Source organism: Oryx dammah, unplaced genomic scaffold (assembly GCF_014754425.2).
Source record: "Oryx dammah isolate SB20612 unplaced genomic scaffold, SCBI_Odam_1.1 HiC_scaffold_1, whole genome shotgun sequence".
NCBI lineage: Eukaryota > Metazoa > Chordata > Mammalia > Artiodactyla > Bovidae > Oryx > Oryx dammah.
Window position 1 is genome coordinate 62,367,602 of NW_024070185.1, and position 23,967 is coordinate 62,391,568.

The 23,967-nt window shown below is 42.9% G+C and overlaps 1 protein-coding gene across 1 annotated transcript in view; it reads right to left on the reverse strand.

The window, feature by feature from the left end:
* Positions 1–23,967, reverse strand: part of GABBR2 (gamma-aminobutyric acid type B receptor subunit 2) — a 371,768-nt gene that overhangs the window by 145,891 nt on the left and 201,910 nt on the right. Inside the window, exons 5-6 of the mRNA XM_040238757.1 lie at positions 23,754–23,819; positions 5,494–5,694 (exon numbers count right to left, since the gene is read on the reverse strand). Coding sequence (XP_040094691.1) covers positions 5,494–5,694; positions 23,754–23,819 — 267 coding nt within the window. The remainder of the gene's footprint in view (positions 1–5,493; positions 5,695–23,753; positions 23,820–23,967) is intronic.

Sequence of the window (23,967 nt, forward strand, 5' to 3'; positions counted from 1 at the left end):
TCTACGTTTCCATAGCACCTTCTCATCCTCCTCTCTAGAGCCCAGAGCCTCCTAAAAGCCCCAGGTTCTTTGTTATGGAGCTCCCATGGCAGTGACAAAGAGATGCGTGCAGCTTTCCCCAGGTCATTGCTCTAATCTGAGGACTCATTAGATTTCTGTTTCCTTTTGTTCTGCTGTGTTGGATAAACAGTCGTGGGTGGTCACAGAAGTTTCTTGCTGGAAAACATTACAGAAGTCTTCCAAAGAAAGAGCCTGTGCCTTTGGTGGAGGGTTGGGGCCACTTCTGAGGTTCCCACTGATTCCAGGGTTCTGTGAACACTTCCATCTGGTGCCTTGGCCCAACTCTGTGTATCTCAGCAGGAGAATGGTAACAGGGAAGAATGTCCTTATTGGAGAGGCTAAGCCATCACTGGAATTTTATACCAAAATTATAAATACTCACAGTGGAAACAATCCCAATGGGACATTGAAGAGTGAAAGCTGACACTGGAAATCACCAATGTCAACAGAGTCACTTTAGGGGAATAGAGTGGTGATGGGGAACTTTAACAAGGAGAGAGAGGCATGAGAGCCAAAGCAAGTATCCAGAGGCTGTTCACGGGAGGTTCTGGAAAACTGAACTCTGAATGTGCTTGGGGAAGCCCAAAGGTCTGCACTTGTCCCATTGCTGGAAATTCCAACTGGCAGGGACTGATGAATGTGCCGGGGAGGGAGACCTTGTTATTCCTCCTCCCAGAAATCTCCTGGATGCCAATGAACAAGCTGGGGCAGCTTGGCACTGGAGACAGGCATATGGAAGAGGGAACTGCAGAGAATGCATTCCAGGAGGGTCCACTATTCCACCCGATTCTGTGACTTTATCATGGGTCACCTCTATCCTGGGGCTTCCAGAGTTTAACATTAAAACCATATCACACAGCTCACTGTAATAACTCAGTATCATACCTACACAGAGTCAGATAATTTTACTGTGAAAGGATGCTAGGAGTTATATGGTCCAAATCTCTCATTTTCATTTGAGGAAACTGAGGCCCAGGGATAGTGAGGGTCTAGCTGAAGTGGCAGACTAGTTGGTGACTATGCCAGGATTGGCACTAAATCCTGATTACTAGACTTATGCTGCCCACTAAGGCATCACAAAAAAGGCTGACTTGGATGTGCTCTGCTCCTAGGAATGTCACAAGTTGAGAGGAAAAGCATGGTAGAGGGGAAGGGGCAGTGAGTGGGAACTTAGCAGTCCTGGTTTCCAGTCCCTGGATCTGTCCCTGACCTGCTGGGTGACATTATCAGTGTCCTGGGGTAGCCATAACAAATTTACACAAACTTGGTGGTTTAAACAGAAACTTATTGGCTCACAGTTATAGAAGCCAGAAGACTGCAACTAAAGTGCTGGCAGCATTGGTTCCCTCTGGAAGCTCCAAGGGGAATCCATTCCATGCCTTTCTTCTAGATTCTGGAGGCTGTCAGAAATCCTTGGAGTTCCTTGTCTTATAATTCCAATCTCTGGCTCCATCTTCACACGATCTCCAAATGGCAAACCTCCTCTGCCTTTTCTTTATAAGAATATTTGTCATTGAATTTAGGGTTTACTCAGGTAGTGGCGCTAGTGGTAAAGAACCTTCCTACCAGTGCAGAAGATATAAGAGATGCAGGTTCGATCCTTGGGTTGGGAAGATCCTCTGGAGAGAAATGGTAACCCACTCTAGTACTCTCGCCTGGAGAATCCCATGGACAGAGGAGCCTGAGGGCTACAATCCGTGGAGTTGTACAGAGTTGGACACGACTGAAGCAACTTAGCACGCACGTCTGCAGGTAGTCTAGGATAATCTCATCTCAAGATCCTTAAATTAATTACATCCATAAAGACTCTTTTCCCAAATAAGGTCACGTTCACAGGTTCTAAGTGTTAGGAACCGGACATATCCTTTTAGGGGCCACCGTTCCTGTTTAACCCACTACAAGGATCCTGGGTGGCTATTCCCCTTTCTGCTCCTTAGCTTTTCTATGTGTAAACAGTGAGGGTGGAAGAGTCCACTGACTTGGTTCTGTAAGTGTTTGCTTGTTTTATGGATACTGACAGATCCCAGAATACAGGTACTTACCCAACAGCCTGTGCCATGCTGACCAAGGTCCCCAGCAGTCACATATACCACAAAACCAAATGCAAGAACTATTTCATGACTTTCTGGAACTTTCTTGAGCTATATATTCTTGAGGGTTGGTTGGGGAAGTTGGCTTGTGGTCAGACCACAAATAAGAATGCCTCATCAACTCTGGGCCCCACACCCTGTTGAGAGAGCATTCAACACGATCAAGTACAGAGAATGGGCTGAGCATGGGAAGGGGCCTGACAAAAACAATCTGTGCAGGGCAAGGGCCAAAGGGAGGTGAGTGAAGCCTTCCATTCAGAAGCAAAAGGAAGAAGTGGCCCAAAATCTCAGTAATCAAGATTAAAAAAAAAAAAAAAAGAATCAAAACTAAAGCAAAAAAAAATAAAATCCATGATGAGCAAAAATTTAAATAAAGACAAGATATGTTTCTGTAATTATGTGACTCAAATCAGTTCACCCTAATGGTGGCCTTGTGGATCCTGTCGTTATTTAACATTTTGATATTTTGTTCATCATGGGTTTTCCCACTGAAGTCTTTGGCACCCCCTTAAATTCGGCCCTCAGACCTGGCCCTGGAACTATGAGTTACAACTGGAGGGGTGGGCCCATGAGGGACAAGGAATGCCTACAGGGATATGGTGGTGGCCAACAGGACCTGTGGAGGCCCAGAGGGGCCAGTGGGGAAAATTAGGGGATCATTTGTAAGTCCTGTGCTACTGGAAGGATCTGAGAGTCTGATGAGAGGCTGGTCTACGTGACCCATTGTTGTTGTTGCTTAGTCGCTAAGTCACGTATTTGTGACCCCATGGACTGTAACCCACCAGGCTCCTCTATCCATGGGACTTCCCAGGCAAGAATACCGGAGTGGGTTGCCATTTCTTTCTCCAGGGGTGCTTCTCGATCCAGAGATCAAACTGGAGTCTCCTGCATTGGCAGGCAGATTATTTACCACTGAGCTACCAGGGAAGCCTGTCAGGAGAGCCCTAAACCCAGAATCCCAGAGGCAAAGAGGCTGAAAATTTCCCTGTGTAACTTCAATCTTTCAACCTTAAGATTGTAAGAAATGCTGTCTCTTGCCTCAATGACTGTGGGACAGGGACTGGGTCACCTGGAATTTCAGAGCTGCACCAAGCAGGAAGGCTGCCTGGCTCTGCTCTTGATGGCATTGCTCCATCTTGGGAGACCCAGGAGTGGGTAACCCACATTGTACGGTGAAGCGAAGAGCCCCAGGAGTAGCCCCAAGACGCCCATTCATGTGTATAGTGATATGGGGATGAGGTCAACCTTTTTGTCCATGCGTGCCAAGTGGCTTCAGTCGTGTCTGACTCTCTGCAACCCTATGGACTAGAGCCCGCCAGGCTCCTCTGTCCGTGGGACTCTCCAGGCAAGAATACTGGAGTGGGTTGCCATGCCCTCCTCCAGGGGATCTTCCCGACCCAGCGATCAAACCCTCTTATGTCTCCTGCATTGGCAGGTGGGTTCTTTACCACTAGTGCCACCTGGAAAGCCTCAGACTCCTCACTGGCCCCAAATTTAAAAATTTAAAATTAAAAAGGAAAGCCAGTGACTTGGGAGGTGTTAAGATTCCCAGGTAGCTCAAATGGTAAAGAATCTGCCTGCAATGCTGGATATCTGGGTTCAGTTCCTGGGTTGGAGCGTGGCAGATTACATACCGTCCATGGGGTCACAAAGAGTCGGACACGACTGAGCAACTAATGCTTTTTGGAAGATGTTATAAAGTCAAAATGTTTATTCCAAAAAGCACTGCAAAAAAAAAATGAACTTCCCAAAATGTGTTCCTGTGCATTTCTACATCCATGCCCAGGTAGCATTCATGCTCCTTGGAATGACATTTGTGGCCCTTGGAGCATCTCATAGCCCTTATCCCCACTTAGCTTCACAGATCTCATGTGTAATCATTTTCATCTTTGGTCTTCCTTAAGTTTCTCATTTTAATTATTATATTGTCTGCCTGCATGGAAATTTCTTCTTAGTTTTTATACTTCCTCAAATTTTATACTATTTTTAGATTAAAGTATAGGGTATCCTTTCATCTAAAGTATAGATTAAAGTATAGGGTATTTTAGATTAAAGTATAGGACCCAAGAATCTTCTAATAAACTGCAAACTTCAACACTTTTAAAAATAACATTTACTGAAATAAAAATGAATTGTTTCTACTCATTATTCAGCATGTCCCCAAACTTTATATGGTCACTGACTCAAGCATGAAAATACTTCTTTCAATATTTTCTACCCAGAATGTTTTTCCAGGCCCTCTCAGGTGCCACATGATTTAAAGAGCTGCTTATAAAATGTGTCCTAATGATTTGCCATTTTTGGACAAATCAATAAATCATTCTTGTAGTATTGGCTCTGATTGAGAATAAATAATGGATAAAAATAAATAAATATATATATATATATATTTACTTTACTATGAAACTGATTCTTCAAGTGAAATTGAAGGTGGGTGGAGGATTTAAAAATCTGAGCTCAGAGGAGGCAAAAAAGAATCACGTGCCCTGCTGTACTAAACTTTGGCTGGCGGCTGGAACTGAGAGATGGATGTTGCCATCGTCACTGGGGCTGTCACCTTCCAATTCTTGATCATGCTTTCAATGATAGAGAGTAGTATACTTTGGAAATACTTTTACATACACCATGCTACCTGTTCTCTCACAGCCCTATGATAAAAGCAGGCCAGGGGTTAGTCGTCCCTAGTAGGAACATCCTTAGTGGAGGCCTGAGGACGTAAGCACACTGCCAAGGTCCGCCTCCCAGCTATGACAGCACAAGGTGCCAGGCGCCATGCCAGCCACATTGCACAACCTGCCAACCAGTCCTCCTTTTGACCCCAGAGGAGGATATCTGCACTGCTACGATACAGATGAAAAAAACAGCAGCTCAGAAAACTCAAGCTCAAGGTCACACATCTGGTAACCGGGGTTTGGACCAGTCTTTCTGGTCTTCAGTACCTGTTTCCCCAAGTCTACTTGAGGGGTTATTCTTCTCCAGGATAACAGAAGCATCAGTTAGACTGAGAAATGACATTCCAGATCAGAGGGTGCAGGGGATGGTGGTCTCGTCTGAAAGTCAGTGCCTGCAGTTGGTGCTCTAACAGCCATGACTCCATCCCTTACACAGACACCGTGTTATGTGCTTAGAAAGCACCTTTACCTCATTTGATTCCCACAATTCCCTAGAAGAGGGAGACAGCCAGATGTACTCCTTTAACAAGTACAAGATTTATTTATACTCCTATAACAAGTAACAAATAGAGGCTCAAAGAGGTCAAATGATTTCCTGAAAATCACACAGCAAAGGCCAAAACAAGATCTGGGCGCTTTCTGCTGACATCACTGGACAATATGGCACTGACCTTCCCAGAGATGGTCTTGATCTGCTTGGAGCTCAGGGGCTCGAAGTCCACGCCGATGTAGCCCTCCATGGCAGTAAGCAGATGCTTCCGGAGACAACGTGAGGAGTTGGCTTCTGCGTGCACCTGCTCCCACCAGGAAGGCTCATACCAGCCCGGGATGATCCACTGGTATTTGCTCCCATACATATTCTCCTCATATGCCTGCAAGAGATGGGTTGATCATGAAGGCACCAAGAGACAAACGTTTTTTTCAAAGCTTTGAAACCCGTGGGAAAGGTGGAGGTGGAGGGAGTGACTCGGGCTTCCTCATACCAGAGGATTTGTTAATTTTTCCATTACTTGCTTGGTCTCCTCATCATCATCTCTCAAGGTATCCAAAGTAGTTTATAGGAAACGTATACTAAAATAATAAAACACTGAATAAAAATGAAAATGCAAGTGCCCGGGAAAATATAAATTATAATATGCTTACTGGAGGTAATATGCTTATTGGTGGTATCTTCCTGGGTCAGGAAGATCCCCTGGAGAAGGGAATGGCTACCCACTCCAGTATTTGTGCCTGGAGAATTCCAGGGACAGAGGAGCCTGGTGTGCTGCACCCATGGGGTTGGACATGACTTGGCAACTAAACAACAACAACAACAAATAAGAATCCGCCTGCAGTGCAGGAGACCCAGGTTCAATCCCTGGGTCAGGAAGATCCCCTGGAGGAGGGAATGGCAACCTACTCCAGTATTCTTGCCTGGAGAATCCCCAAGGAAAGAGGAGCCTGGCGGGCTACAGTCCATAGATTTGCAAAGAGTCAGACATGACTAAGTGACTAACACTACTGGAGGTAACAGAGGATAGATGAGTCCACCGAAGGTTCCAACACTATAGGTGATGAACTTCCTGGCAGCCCAAGAGAAAAGGGCAATGATATTAATTGCAGAGCTCTCATTTTCACCAATGAGAAAAAACACCAGTCCCTCAAGGACACAAAATGTTTTCTAGGCTTTAATCCCTGAAAAAAAAAAAAGCCTCATATGGAGGATACTGTCAAATTAGCTAGCATGGTATCAACAGTGTCCCCACAACAAACAGATTTCATAAGGCTATTTTTGTATAGATTTTTACGAAAAGCCGGGATCATAATCTGAAAATATAACTCAGGGGGGAACAATTTTGCAAGGGGGCCAAGAAAATTTAATGTAAGCATGCAACTTATGTAAGATGCCACTTGGCAAACTGAACATCCCTCTGAATCTTTACCCAAAGCATGGTGGGCATAAATCCAGATCCTAAAAAAAGTCCCTTATATTTATATGCTTTACGCCCATCTTATTGGTTCTTCATGTTCACCATTTGAGATGGTCTGGGCAGAGTTTATTAACCTCATTTTAGAGATGAAGAAATTGGGAACCAGAGAGGGAAAGTCACTTCTGCAAGGTCACAGAGTCTGGAACCTAGGTCTCCTCCTCTTATGCTGCACAGCCACACTGCCTAATTCCCATTTAAGCCAAAAATTGTCAGACTGTTCTCATACACCTCCACTTGGCTTTAATTCTTACTGTGATGATTTTACATCAGGAAAAACATGATTTTTGATAGCTTATATGCACCCAGAAAGTCCCAAAGTGTAGGAATGTCACATTCCATCAAAGCTGGGTCCAGAATGGAGTTTCTGAGTAGAGCTCACAGCCCTCTCAGGAATCAAAACGCCCGGAAGTGACTATAGAGAGTGATGGTTAGGCAGTGCTCCAGGTGTGCTGTAATGAAACGCATACATTTAAAATGTGAGCCTGAAACAATCCAGCAATTCATTCCAGGGGAGTTACCTGTGTTAGGAGCACACATGGGGAAAACAATTCATGTCACACCCTTTATGTTCCTTGACTTACAAGAAAGACAGCATACAGGCCAAGAGGGTGTGGAGAGAGGAGCCTGTAGGATGGTTCTGGATGCCTGGGAGGTTTTGGTTGTCTTCCACTTAGGCTCTAGCATGCTACGCCAGGGTCTGCCCAGAAAGGTGGGCCAGAGCCCCTATTAGGTGTGTCTGATACAGAATAGTTATTATCAAGTCCATGAGTTGGAGGAGTGTCCCTTTCATTCCTGCATCTGGGGAGGCAATTCTAAAATTCTCCCAACACCTGAAAAAGCCCAGCCTGCAGTGTGAAGCATCTGGGGTAAATGTGAATTAGAATATTTGTTCCTTAACTTAAGCTCAGATTGCATCTCCATGGCCTGTATTCATTGATTCAGTGAAGACTCCAGAGAGTAAACTGAGATTGTTTCATAAAACAGCTCTTCAACTATCTCAAGTCAATGATCACATTGCCTGTTCTCTAGAATCCTCCGGTGATACGGAACTTTCACCTCCCTCATTCTAGACACTGGACTTCTCATGATGCAGCCTCAGATCCTAGTCATTTTCCCAGCAACTACATTATACTGTTGCCCCAGTCAAAGCTGTTGTAGAAAAACACAGCCCTTATATTACAATCACATAACAAAACCGCAGTTCAACAAAAGAAGGCAGCCACCTGGGCTCCTTTCTAATAAATGGGGTTTAGCCCACAGAAACTTTTTTTTGTTTTCTAAAGATAATCCCAAGAGAAACCCAAGTAAGATGGTAAGTGTTGCAAGAGGGCATCCGAGGGCAGACACACCGAAACCATACAGAAAACTAGTCAATCTTATCACACTAGGACCACAGCCTTGTCTAACTCAGTGAAACCAAGTCATGCCTATGGGGCAACCCAAGACGGGCGGGTCATGGTGGAGAGGCCTGACAGAATGTGGTCCACTAGAGAAGGGAATGGCAAGCCACTTCAGTATTCTTGCCTTGAGAACCCCATGAATAGCATGAAAAGGCAAAATGAAAGGACACCAAAAGAGGAACTCCCCAGGTCATTAGGTGCCCAATATGCTACTGGAGATCAGTGGAGAAATAACTCCAGAAAGAATGAGGGGATGGAGCCAAAGCAAAAACAATACCCAGCTGTGGATGTGACTGGTGATAGAAGCAAGATCCAATGCTGTAAAGAGGAATATTGCATAGGAACCTGGAATGTCAGGTCCATGAATCAAGGCAAACTGGAAGTGGTCAAACAAGATGGCAACGGTGAACGTCGACGTTCTAGGAATCAGCGAACTAAAATGGACTGGAATGGGTGAATTTAATTCAGATGACCATTATATCTACTACTGCGGGTAGGAATCCCTCAGAAGAAATGGAGTAGCCATCATGGTCAACAAAAGAGTCCGAAATGCAGTACTTGGATGCAATCTCAAAAACGACAGAATGATCTCTGTTCGTCTCCAAGGCAAACTATTCAATATCACAGTTATCCAAGTCTATGCCCGAACCAGTAATGCTGAAGAAGTTGAAGTTGAACGGTTTTATGAAGACCTACAAGATATTTTAGAACTAACACCTAAAAAAGATGTCCTTTTCATTATAGGGGACTGAAATGGAAAAGGAGGAAGTCAAGAAACACCTGGAGTAACAGGCAAATTTGGCCTTGGAATGCGGAATGAAGCACGGCAAAGATTAATAGAGTTTTGCCAAGAAAATGCACTGGTCATAGCAAACACCCTCTTCCAACAACACAAGAGAAGATTCTACACATGGTCATCACCAGATGGTCAACACCGAAATCAGATTGATTATATTCTTTGCAGCCAAAGATGGAGAAGCTCTATACAGTGAACAAAAACAAGACCGGGAGCTGACTGTGGCTCAGATCATGAACTCCTTATTGCCAAATTCAGACTTAAATTGAAGAAAGTAGGGAAAACCACTAGACCATTCAGGTATGACCTAAATCAAATCCCTTATGATTATACAGTGGAAGTGAGAAATAGATTTAAGGGTCTAGATCTGATAGATAGAGTGCCTGATGAACTATGGAATGAGGTTTGTGACATTGTACAGGAGACAGGGATCAAGACCATCCCCATGGAAAAGAAATGCAAAAAAGCAAAATGGCTGTCTAAGGAGGCCTTACAAATAGCTGTGAAAAGGAGAGAGGCGAAAAGCAAAGGAGAAAAGGAAAGATTAAAGCATCTGAATGCAGAGTTCCAAAGAATAGCAAGAAGAGATAAGAAGGCCCTCCTCAGCGATCAATGCAAAGAAATAGAGGAAAACAACAGAATGGGAAAGACTAGAGATCTCTTCAAGAAAATTAGAGATACCAAGGGAACATTTAATGCAAAGATGGGCTCGATAAAGGACAGAAATAGTATGGACCTAACAGAAGCAGAAGATATTAAGAAGAGGTGGCAAGAATACACAGAAGAACTGTACAAAAAAGATCTTCACGACCAAGATAATCATGATGATATGGTCACTAATCTAGAGCCAGACATCTTGGAATGTGAAGTCAAGTGGGCCTTACAAAGCATCACTACAAACAAAGCTAGTAGAGGTGATGGAATTCCAGTTGAGCTGTTTCAAATCCTGAAAGATGATGCTGTGAAAGTGCTGCACTCAATATGCCAGCAAATTTGGAAAACTCAGCAGTGGCCACAGGACTGGAAAAGGTCAGTTTTCATTCCAGTCCCTAAGAAAGGCAATGCAAAAGAATGCTCAAACTACTCCACAACTGCACTCATCTCACAAGCTAGTAAAGTGATGCTCAAAATCCTCTAAGCCAGACTTCAGCAATACATGAACCGTGAACTTCCTGATGTTCAAGCTGGTTTTAGAAAAGGCAGAGGAGCCAGAGATCAAATTGCCAACATCCGCTGGATCATGGAAAAAGCAAGAGAGTTCCAGAAAAACATCTATTCCTGCTTTATTGACTATGCCAAAGCCTTTGACTGTGTGGATCACAATAAACTGTGGAAAATTCTTCAAGAGATGGGAATACCAGACCACCTAACCTGCCTCTTGAGAAATCTGTATGCAGGTCAGGAAGCAACAGTTAGAACTGGACATGGAACAACAGACTGGTTCCAAATAGGAAAAGGAATACGTCAAGGCTGTATATTGTCACCCTGCTTATTTAACTTCTATGCAGAGTACATCATGAGAAACGCTGGGCTGGAAGAAGCACAAGCTGGAATCAAGATTGCCAGGAGAAATATCAATAACTTCAGATATGCAGATGACAACACCCTTATGGCAGAAAGTGAAGAGGAGCTAAAAAGCCTCTTGATGAAAGTGAAAGGGGAGAGTGAAGAAGTTGGCTTAAAGCTCAACGTTCAGAAAACGAAGATATGGCATCTGGTCCCATCACTTCATGGGAAATAGATGGGGAAACAGTAGAAACAGTGTCGGACTTTATTTTTGGGGGCTCCAAAATCACTGCAGATGGTGACTGCAGCCATGAAATTAAAAGACGCTTACTCCTTGGAAGAAAAGTTATGACCAACCTAGATAATATATTGAAAAGCAGAGACATTACTTTGCTGACTAAGGTCCGTCTAGTCAAAGCTATGGTTTTTCCTGTGGTCATGTATGGATGTGAGTTGGACTGTGAAGAAGGCTGAGCACCGAGGAATTGATGCTTTTGAACTGTGTTGTTGGAGAAGACTCTTGAGAGTCCCTTGGACTGCAAGGAGATCCAACCAGTCCATTCTGAAGGAGAAGAGCCCTGGGATTTCTTTGGAAGGACTGATGCTGAAGCTGAAACTCCAGTACTTTGGCCACCTCATGCGAAGAGTTGACTCACTGGAAAAGACACTGATGCTGGGAGAGATTGGGGGCAGGAGGAGAAGGGGACAACAGAGGATGAGATGGCTCGATGGCATCACAGACTCGATGGACGTGAGTCTGAGTGAACTCTGGGAGATTGTGATGGGCAGGGAGGCCTGGTGTGCTGCGATTCATGGTGTTGCAAAGGGTCGGACACGACTGAGCGACTAAACTGAACTGAAAGATAATTCCAGATCCTGGCTGGGGGCTATACCTCTGAACAAAAGGGTCATTCCAAAGATTCCAGGTTATTTAATCAGTGGTCAAACCTGTGAGGGGGATTCCCTGGTGCTCATAGTAAAGAATCCTGCAATTGAGGAGCCACAGGAGATGCGGGTTCAACCCCTGGGTCAGAAAGATCCCCTGGAGCAGTAAATGGCAACCCACTCCAGTATTCTTGCCTGGGAAATCCCATGGATAGAGGAGCCTGACGGGATACAGTCCATAGGGTCTCAGAGTCAGACATGACTGAAGCGACTTAGCACTCACTCACTCAAAACATGTGAGACTTCACAACTCTCATCTTTCACTGGCAGAGAGGAACTCACATATATTGAACCCCTATTATGTGCTTGGCCATTTATATACAGTATCTTATTTTATTCTCACAATAACCCTATGACGTGTATGCTATTATCTCTATTTTATAGAGAAAGAAATTGAGCCTTACAGATTGAGGAATTTGCCCAAACATTCAGTTAAGTCAAGAGGACAAGATCCAAAGCCTATTTTTTTGTTTTAATTTCCTTCCATTCTTAGCAAAACAAAATAAAACTTTTCTGAAGCTTTCTCAATCTTTTCTTATTTTGGCCACATCACTCAGCTTCTGAGATCTCAGTTCCCCAACCCAGGATTGAACCAGGGCCATAGCAGTGAAAGCCCAGGATCCTTAACCACCAGGCCACCAGGGAATTAAATTTTCTCAGTCTTAAAAGGTGAGGCAAGATAGCCCCACCAATTAAGAATATATGGTAAGTAAGAGTCAATAGACCGAGAGACAACATGAGGAGGTCTTTTCATCAGACACAAAGACAGATTTGCATTCCTCTATGAGATCAAACACCATGTGATCATTTGGAAGCAGCATGGAGTGGGAATCCAGGAAACTCCCAGGAATCTGCTGTGATAGCTGTTTGACCTGCCATTGTTCTATTAGGTGTTCCTTGTGAGTGAATTTTCCACAGAAGCTCAGTCCATTTGAATGACAACATATTTTGTTTAGAACATTAGTCAATTTTGATGAAGATAAAAATTTTTCCACTGATCTCTTGGGGAAAAGAAAACTATAGTCAAGCCAATTCTGTGCCACATAGCATCTGGTTAATCTGGCCCATAACTTCTTGGATCTTGCTTTTCTCACCTATAGCCTGTGGAAGGCAAAGCCCATCTCATTGGGTTGGTGTAGGAATTAAATGAGGAACATAAAAGCAATCTAATCAAAAATGGGCAGAAGATCTAAACAGACATTTCTCCAAAGAAGACATACAAATGGCCAATAGGCAAATGAAAAGATGCTAAACATCACTAGTTATTAGAGAAATGTGAAGCAAAACAATAAGATTTTGCATCACATGGTTAGAATGGTCATCATTAAAATACAAACAACATTATATTTACAATATCTACAAATAATAAATGCTGGAGAGAATGTGGAGAAAATGGAACTGTCTAACACTGTTGGTACGAATGTAAATTGGCACAGCCACTATGGAAAATAGTATGGAGGTTCCTTAAAAAAACACAAATAGAATTGTTGTCAGTTTAGTTCAGTCGCTCAGTTGTGTCCGACTCTTTGCGACCGCATGGACTGCAGCATGACAGGCCTCCCTATATATCATCAACTCCCGGAGCTTGTTCAAACTCATGTCCATCGAGTCGGTGATGCCATCCAGCCATCTCATTCTCTGTTATCCCCTTCTTTTTCTGTCTTCAATCTTTCCCAGCATCAGGGTCTTTTCATCTGAGTCAGTTCTTCACATCATGTCGCCAAAATATTGGAGTTTCAGCTTCAGCATCAGTCCTTCCAATGAACATTCAGGACTGATTTCCTTTTGGATTGACTGGTTGGATCTCCTTGCAGTCCAAGGGATTCTCAAGAGTCTTCTCCAACACCACAGTTCAAAAGCATCAATTATTCTGCACTCAGCTCTTTTATGATCCAACTCTCACATCCATACATGACTACTGGAAAAACCATGGCTTTGACTAGATGGACCTTTGTCGGCAAAGTAATATCTCTGCTTTTTAATATGCTGTCTAGGTTGGTCATAGCTTTTCTTCCAAGAAGCAAGTGTCTTTTAATTTCATGGCTGCAGTCACCATCTGCAGTGATTTTGGAGCCCAAGAAAAAAAAAGTCTGTCACTGTTTCCATTGTTTCTCCATCCATTTCCCATGAAGTGATGGGACCAGATGCCATGATCTTAGTTTTCTGAATGTTGAGTTTTAAGCCAGCTTTTTCACTCTCCTCTTTCACTTTCAACAAGAGGCTCTTTAGCTCCTCTTCACTTTCTGTCATAAGGGTGGTGTCATCTGCGTATCTGAGGTTATTGATATTTCTCCTGGCAATCTTGATTCCAGCCCAGTATTTCACATGATTTGCTCTGCATAGAAGTTAAATAAGCAGAGTGACAATATACAGCCTTGACATATTCTTTTCCCAATTCAGAACCAGTCTGTTGTTCCATGTCCAGTTCTAACTGTTGTTTCTTGACCTGCATATAGATTTCCCAGGAAGCAGGTAAGGTATGATCCAGTCCTGGGCATATATCTGGAGAAAAATCTAATTTGAAAAGAGAGATGCACCCCTATATATGTATACATATATAGTTGATAATACTTTACTTGTTAGCATAAACTAACACAACATTACAAAGCAACTATATTCAGTTCAGTTCAGTTCAGTTCAGTCACTCAGTCGTGTCTGACTCTGCGATCCCATGAATCACAGCATGCCAGGCCTCCCTGTCCATCACCAACTCCTGGAGTTCACTCAGACTCACGTCCATCGAGTCCGTGATGCCATCCAGTCATCTCACCCTCAGTCGTCCCCTTCTCCTGCTGCCCCCAATCCCTCCCAGCATCAGAGTCTTTTCTAATGAGTCAACTCTTCGCATGAGGTGGCCAAAGTACTGGAGCTTCAGCTTTAGCATCATTCCTTCCAAAGAAATCCCAGGGCTGATCTCCTTCAGAATGGACTTGTTGGATCTCCTTGCAGTCCAAGGGACTCTTAAGAGTCTTCTCCAACACCACAGTTCAAACACATCAATTCTTCAGCACTCAGCCTTCTTCACAGTCCAACTCTCACATCCATACATGACCACAGGAAAAACCATAGCCTTGACTAGACGGACCTTAGTCTTTGTATAAAATAAAAACTAAAGCTTAAAACAAATAAAAGATACATAGAACCCTTATGTTCATAGCAGTACTACTTATTTACAATAGGCAAGACATGGAAGTAACCTAAATATCCACTGACAGATAAATGGGCAACAAAGATGTGGTACAGCCAGAAGGAAATGGCAGGACATACTTAAAGTGATGAAAAAGAAAAACCTACAACCCAGATTACTGTACCCAGCAAGGATCTCATTCAGATATGAAGGAGAATTCAAAAGCTTTACAGACAAGCAAAAGCTGATAGAATTCAGCACCACCAAACAAGCTTCTCAACAAATGCTAAAGGATCTTCTCTAGACAGGAAACCCAGAAAGGGTGTATAAACTGAAACCCAAAACAGCAAAGTAAATGGCAACAGGACCATACTTATCAATAATTACCTTAAATGTAAATGGGTTGAATGCCCCAACCAAAAGACAAAGACTGGCTAAATGGATACAAAAACAAGACCCTTGTATATGCTGTCTACAAGAGACCCACATCAAAACAAGAGACACATACAGACTGAAAGTGAAGGGCTGGAAAAAGATATTTCATGCAAATGGAGACCAAAAAAAAGCAGGAGTAGCAATACTCATATCAGATAAAATAGACTTAAAAATAAAGGCGTGAAAAGAGACAAAGAAAGACACTACATAATGATCAAAGAATCAACCCAAGAAGAAGATATAACCATTATAAATATATATGCACCCAACATAGGAGCACTGCAATATGTAAGGCAAATGCTAACAAGTATGAAAGGGGAAATTAACAATAACACAATAATAGTGGGAGATTTTAATATCCCACTCACACCTATAGATAGATCAACTAAACAGAAAATTAACCAGGAAACACAAACTTTAAATGACACAATGAAAAAAAAAAATGACACAATGGACCAGCTAGACCTAATTGATATCTATAGGACATTTCACCCCAAAACAATGAATTTCACCTTTTTCTCAAGTGCACATGGAACCTTCTCCAGGATACATCACATCCTGGGCCATAAATCTAGCCTTGGTAAATTCAAAAGAACTGAAATTATTCCAATCATCTTTTATGACCACAATGCAGTAAGATTAGTTAGTTAGTTAGTTAAGTCGCTCAGTTGTGTCTGACTCTTTGCAATCCCATGGACTATAGCCCACCAGGCTCCTCCATCCATGGGATTCTCCAGGCAAGAATACTGGAGTGGGTTGCCATTTCCTTCTCCAGGGGATCTTCCCAACCCACGGATGGAACCCAGGTCTCCCACATTGCAGGGAGACGCTCTAACCTCTGAGCCACCAGGGAAGCAGTAAGATTAGATCTCAATTATAGGAAAAAAACTATTAAAAATTTAAACACATGGAGGCTAAACAACACACTTCTGAATAACCAACAAATCATAGAAGAAATCAAAAGAGAAATCAAAATATGCATAGAAATGAATGAAAATGAAAACACAACAACCCAAAACCTATGGGACACTGTAAAAGCACTGCTAAGGGGAAGGTTCATAGCAATACAGGCTTACCTCAAGAAACAAGAAAAAAGTCAAATAAATAACCTAACTCTACACCTAAAGCAACTAGAAAAGGAAGAAATGAAGAATCCCAGGGTTAGTAGAAGGAAAGATATCTTTAAAAATTAGGGCAGAAATAAATGCAAAAACAAACAAACAAACAAAAAAAAAGAGACCATAGCAAAAATCAACAAAGCTAAAAGCTGGTTCTTTGAGAAGATAAATAAAATTGACAAACCATTAGCCAGACTCATCAAGAAACAAAGGGAGAAGAATCAAATCAACAAAATGAGAAATGAAAATGGAGAAATCGCAACAGATAACACAGAAATATAAAGCATCATAAGAGACTACTATCAGCAACTATATAAATAAAAGTTGTCCAGCCAATAAAATGGACAACTTGGAAGAAATGGACAAATTCTTATGAATTTGAAAGAAATCAAAGAGGACACAAATAGATGGAAAATATATACCATGTTCATGGATTGGCAGAATCAATATAGTGAAAATGAGTATCCTACCCAAAGCAATCTATAGATTCAGTGCAATCCCTATCAAGCTACCAACGGTATTTTCCACAGAACTAGAATAATTTCACAATTTGTATGGAAATACAAAAAACCTTGAATAGCCAAAGCAACCTTGAGAAAGAATGGAACTGGAGGAATCAACCTGCCTGACTTCAGGCTCTACTACAAAGCTACAGTCATCACAACAGTATGGTACTGGCACAAGACAGAAATATAGATCAATGGAACAAAATAGAAAGCCCAGAGATAAATCCATACATCTATGGACACCTTATCTTTGACAAAGGAGGCAAAAATATACAATGGAGAAAAGACAATCTCTTTAACAAGTGGTGCTGGGAAAACTGGTCAACCACCTGTAAAAGAATGAAACCAGAACATTTTCTAACACCATACACAAAAATAAACTCAAAATGGATTAAAGATCTAAATGTAAGACCAGAAACTATAAAACTCCTAGAGGAAAACATAGGCAAAACACTCTCCGACATAAATCAAAGCAGGATCCTCTATGATCCACCTCCCAGAGTATAGGAAATAAAAGCAAAAATAAACAAGTGGGACCTAATTAAACTTAAAAGCTTTTGCACAACAAAGGAAACTATAAGCAAGGTGAAAAGACAGCCTTCAGAATGGGAAAAAATAATAGCAAATGAAGCAACTGACAAAGAATTAATCTCAAAAATATACAAGCAACTCCTGCAGCTCAATTCCAGAAAAATAAATGACCCAATCAAAAAATGGACCAAAGAACTAAACAGACAGTTCTCCAAAGAAGAAATACAGATGGCTAACAAACACATGAAAAGATGCTCAACATCACTCATTATCAGAAAAATGCAAATCAAAACCACAATGAGGTACCATCTCATGCCGGTCAGAATGGCTGCTATCCAAAAATCTACAAGCAATAAATGCTGGAGAGGATGTGGAGAAAAGGGAACCTTCTTACACTGTTGGTGGCAATGCAAACTAGTACAGCCACTATGGGGAACAGTGGAGATTCCTTAAAAAACTGGAAATAGAACTGCCATATGACCCAGCAATCCCACTGCTGGGCATACACACCAAGGAAACCAGAATTGAAAGAGACACATATACCCCAATGTTCACTGCAGCACTGTTTATAATAGCCAGGACATGGAAGCAACCTAGATGTCCATCAGCAGATGAATGGATAAGAAAGCTGTGGCACATATACACAATGGCATATTACTCAGCCATTAAAAAGAATACATTTGAATCAGTTCTAATGAGGTGGATGAAACTGGAGCCTATTATACAGAGTGAAGTAAGCCAAAAAGAAAAACAGTATACAGTATACTAACATATATATATGGAATTTAGAAAGATGGTAATGATAACCCTGTATGTGAGATAGCAAAAGAGACACAGATGTATAGAACAGTCTTTTGGACTGTGTGGGAGAAGGCAAGGGTGGGATGATCTGAGAGAAGAGCATTGAAACATGTATATTATCATATATGAAATGGATTGCCAGTCCAGGTTCAATGAATGAGACAGGGTGCTCGGGGCTGCTGCACTGGGATGACCCAGAGGGATGGGATGGGGAGGGAGGTGCAAGGGGAGTTCAGGATGGGGAACACATGTAAACCCATGGCTGATTCATATCAATGTATGGCAAAAATCACTACAATATTGTAAAGTAATTAGCCTCCAACTAAAATAAATAAATTTAAAAAAACTTCACTTTCAATTCTTACATCACAGTTTTAATAATATAAAAATCATGATGTGAGTCAACATCGAAAAAAAAAGATGTGGTACATATATACCATGTGTACCACATGGAACATTACTCAGCCCTAAAAATGAATAAAAGGATGCCATTTGCACCAATATGGATGGACCTAGAGATTTCATACTAAAGTAAAATGTCAGACAAAATACCATATGATATCACTTATATGTGGAATCTGAAATATGATACAAATGAACTTACTTACAAAACAGAAACAGACTCACAGCCATAGAAAATAAACTATGGGAAAGGGGGAAGGGATAAATTAGGAGTTTGGGACTAGCAATACAAACTAGTATATATAAAACATAAACGACAAGCTCCTACTGTATGGCACAGGGAACTATATTCAATATCCTATAATAAACCACAATGGAAAAGAATATGAAAAATGTATATATAACTGAATCCCTTTGCTATATACCAGAAACTATTACAACTCTGTACATCAACTATACTTCAATAAAATAATAACAATAATAATAAATGAGGTAATATGTGTACATGCTTGGCCAACACTCTGTGCAGGAACATTTCAGCTGCTCCTTCTCATCCCATTCTCCTTTTGGTAACTCAAGGCTTTATTCTGAACATTAGTCATTGTTTGGGCTATGGGCAGTGATACTTTTGATTATAGGGAAGATTGGTCCAAATACCAAATGGCCCCAGACTGTTGTTCTTGGAGTTTTTGATCCACTTTGATGGGTTTGTCTGTTTCCTAGCTGTCAGGTCTAGGCTGTCATTTTCACTGTCATTAAATCCCTCTCCCCACTCTGAATCTGCTGCTTTTAAATTGCTATGGAAAGCAGGGATTGTTATACGTATGTGTAGAAAAAAAGTACACAGGTTTGAGTGAGGGTCTAAAAGGCTCTCCTGCAAGGTAGGTAGAATGGGCTTAAATATAGCATCTAATGTCTACAGCAACTACAGAGAAGCCTCCGGGCCTCCATTTCAACATTCCCACTTTCAGAAGAGCTGAGATTGTGGGACACTGACCTTTAAGAAGCTGCTGGTATCTTTGTCTGTCTCCTTTGCCAAAAAGGGAGTTTTGGGGTGGGGTGGCAGGGTGGTGTCTGCTCTTCCCAGGGTCCCCAGTGCTGAGGACAGTGCCTGATGTATAAAGGGCATCCAATAACTGGTTGTAGAGTGACTGACTGAACACACTTTCAGTTGACTTGGTCACCTTGGTTTTCTTCTTTTTTTTTTTTGCCTCTAGTAGGAATGTGGTCTCAGGCCCTGTGGCCACCAAACAGCCCTGCCAGGTAATGATGGGCAGTCCTAAGCTCATGTTCTTCAGTCCCATGAACCACTCTGTTCTCATTAGCTGCAGACAGGTGGCCATGAGGTAATTTAAAAATCCAATTTCCTCTTTTTATTAAGTTTCCTTTTGCCTTCTCACCTCCCCATGCAAGAAGGACATTTCCCTTTTACAGGCATTTCACAACCACAATAGCAATAAATCCTCACATCAGTAACGCAGTTCACAGTTGGAATGATGGTCATCCTTTGGTGACCTTGTTTAAGCCTCTCAACCATCCAATGAGGCACCTAAGGCAGAGGTCATCGCTTCCACTTTAGGGGTGATGCAGCCGGGGACTGGAGTTGCACAGTGGCCTGTCTGAGGTCACACAGCCGGCAGAACTAAAACCAGAACCCAGGTCAGAATGCTGGAGAATTTAGAACAGACCACCAAGCAGAGAGAAGACAAGTGACAGGTCATGCTCATCCTTTGCTGGAGCCAAAGTGAACATTTTGCCAGAGGACTATAAAGAGGCTTTGCATTTGCTGGAATCTGCTCTCCCATTGGTGGCAGGTCCAATCTCAAGAACACGCATCAACATGCTGCAAAGTTTGCACTGCATGTGACATTTGGATGGCAAAGACACGGCTGTCTCCACCTGGTTGCACATGGACCCTGACCCTGACACAGGCAGCAAGGCCCTGCATCTCTGCTCTATGCAGCCTCTCCCTCCACCATATGCCAGAGTCTTGATTCATTGTGAAGACACTGAGCAGACTCTCCTTGGGATCTTCCATGCCTGCCAGAAGAGCTCCTTCCTAAGCATGTAAGATGGAAAGTCCTGACAGGGAGGTCCATCTGAGGATCTGAAACACGGAATAAATGCCAAACACAAAACTTCTGAGAAACAATTCAATGAATGAAACTGCCAGCAAAGATTCTAAGAGAAAGGCTACTTCAAAATGCCCAGAGTCTAAGAGGAAGAAGAAAGTGGGATGAGGAGGTAAGACGATGTCCTGTGCTGTGTAAGGCAAACAAGCTGGGGCTTTTGTTCAAGAGGGAGACAGCCACGCTGTCTGTTCCGAAATGGAAACCACACTGCTGGAAATGCCACTCGGAAAATAATCCCAGCACAGAGGGAAATCACAGCCACACCTTGGCTTAGGGTTTGGCTCAAATCAGAACAGGAGGTCTGTCTACATTTTGTACAAACAGGAGATGGCCAGGGCCCAGTGTGACATCTTCCCGGGTCATTTTTATTGATTTATTTTTCCTATTGGATCAATAATCACTTACCATGTGCCAGTTGTTTACAAGGCTTTGGGGATATGTGGGGATAAAATTCATCTTCTTCTCTAAATATTTATGTCTTCTAATTTGGAGCATTATTTTCCTTTTTCAAATGGGCCATTTCTGGACCTTAGATGGTAACGCGCAAGGTATTATGAGTTTGAAGTAAAATGTATTAAATCAATTTGCTCTGTTTTTTCAATTTTTCTCATGCTCCTCCTTAGATTTTCATATGAAAGACTCCTTCTTATCCTTAACTGAGACATAGGATGCTTAACACAATCTTGTAAAGTTCACCAGTTAGTAACCTTGCCAGCCCAACAGTGGTTCATTCCATCCTCAGAAACCTACATAAACAAAAAAAGATTGCTGACATCTGTGGAGAGTTCACCATATGTCCGGCATTATGTAAAGTGTTTTTGCTCATTTAATCTCTGCAACAACCCTATGAGACAGGTGTTATTATTATCCCCATGTTACAGATGAGAAAACTGAGATTCAGAAAGTGTCAACAAGCCCACATTCAGTTACTAAGCTGCAGATCAGGAGTCCAAGCCCAGGCAGACTGACTTTTGAGGGCTAAGTGCTAAACTCAAGAGATGTCCCTGAAATGGCAGCCAGTAGCTTCTGCCTCCTCCCTTCTATTTTGAGAGAGCAGGTGGTTCCCACTTTGCTCCTGAGCCTTCACAAGGAAACATCCGTGTGTGACTGTGTTTTCCAGCCACTGCTCTCTCCTCACTCCTGGCCTCTTCTCAGTTCCTTCATCTCTTCTACAACAGGGCACCAGGAGCTGAGCAGGACACGCTGGGTGGGGTTTCTCCAGCAGACAGCAGAGAGACCACCCGCCCTGGTGTGGGTGTGCAGCCAGATGGCCACCTCAGCACCCTGCTGGCTGTGCTCACACTGGTTATTCACGGTGACCTTGAGGTCACCTGAGACTCCAAGTCTCTTCTGCTCTAAATGCATAGTACTCCTCAGCTGTGCCTCTACCACCTCAGACACAGGCAGCCCAGTTTGTTGTAATGTAGCCTTATATTATATGTGAGTCGCACAGTTGCGTCCAACTCTTTGTGACCCCATGGGCTGTAGCCCACCAGCTTCCTCTGTCCATGGGATTCTCCAGGTAAGAATACTGGAGTGGATTGCCATTTCCTCCTCCGGGGGATCTTCCCAAACCAGGGATCGAACCTGGGTCTCCTGCGTTAGATTTAGCCTTCTAGATTTAACCAAACATTCCAGCTTGGTAAGGTTCTTTGCACCCTGGATCTATCTTCCTGGATCAACTTCTAAAATTCCTATAAGCATATTTTTATAATCACATCCAAGTTACTGAAAAAGGTCGAAGAAAACAGAGGCCTGTGGCCCATCACTAGAGGCGAGACCTAGAATAACCTCATTTTAAGAGGAGGAACTTATTGGGTTGACAGTGACTCATGTGACTAGGCTTTCACTCTGTTGACTTCTCTCTTGACCCTGGGGTGCAGGAGGGGGAAACCAGGGCATCAAAGTAAAAAGACATAGTTCCCGTGTTAGAACTCTTACATGTGCTCAGGTTAGACTATCGTGTGGAGAAAAGAAGATCTGATTGGGACTCAGGTGAACGGGGATGGAGTCTTGGCTCTGCCCTTGGACAAGCCCCTCTACCTCTCTGGACCTCTAGTTCCTCATCTATAAAACAAGGGTAACAATAGTAGCTTCACTTGGTTACTGAAAATCTTAAATGAGAAAAGGTTTAAAAATGTACTTTGTCATCTATCACACACCAGACAATGAAGAGGATTTGGTGGAAAATACTGAATGGTTGATGGTTTATGCTAAGCCTGACACTGAGTCCTGCTTACAGGGCAGGAAGGGGTTTGAGGTGCCCCTGTCCCACCTTGGAAGCCTGTGTCTCCCCCTGTCTGGCGCACACAGTGCTGCTCCATTAAACGTGGCTGGGTTGAGGAGACTTAGAACTAGCTGGCAGCACAAAGGCAATGGTTAGACAGTGGGTTAGTGGGTTAGTAAACTGAGGTTCCTGGTTTCTCCACAACTGAACTGATCTGAGCCCTGGGGTTTTAGCTCCCCGAAAAGAGCAGTGAGAATAACACTTCTGCTTCCAACACCCTGGACTCTGGTCCTGTTGAAATGGATCAGGGCCCTACGGTCCTTGCCCACTCCATGTCCCCTGCCTGCCTTTTGTCTGTGGAAAACTCTGGTCAAAGAATAAGTTTAATCAGAGAAATGAGACCAAGCAGAAAGAAAGGAAAACAGTCAAAGAAGACCATATAATAATAATGTAGTTGAGAAGCATAGTCAAGGACCTTTAGTTTCTTCTCAAGGGCTATAGATAATACTCAGCCATATCCTGCGAGTTGTCTTGTAGATACTTAAACCCCAGGTGGAGAAGTTAACTACAGGATGACCAGACTGTACCCACAACATAATCCTAAGAAATGGCCTCAAAGAAATGGAAACAAACAGACCTTGGAACTGAAGATTAATTGTACCCAATCAACCAAGATAACACAGGTCAGACCTCTGATGACCAATTTGATGATGACTGTCAGAGCTGACTATGCTGTTTCTGAATGTAGCCTCCTCCGTCTGTCTATAAAAGAGCCCCACTGACTGTCAGTGGTGTGGAGCTGGCCTTTGGACAGACATCCACCCTCCTGCCGAGTTGCCACCATCCAAAATAAAGCAAACTTTCCCTTCCACCAACCTGGTCTGTTTGTTGGCTTTTGAGCAGCGAGCAGCCAGACCCCGCATCTTTCCATAACACTATGAGGCTATTTAAGAATCAGGGAGTAAGAATGAATCCAAGAAGAAGCTTCATGAACCTCCCCAAAGACACAAAGGACACAACCAAAGTGTTACTTACACAACAGAACACTTTTGCTGCCATATTCTGGTCAAACTGGCCGAGGATGATCCGCACGTCATTGCCCTGTGGACAGAAGACACGGATATGGAGGTGAGCACGTGATTGGCACAGCCCAGGAGGCCACAGGCTGCAGGCCGAAGCAAATGGCTCGGAAGGGCCTCACCTTCCCTGCTCTCCTCCAGCAAGAGCAGGCAAACACTGGGGGACACTG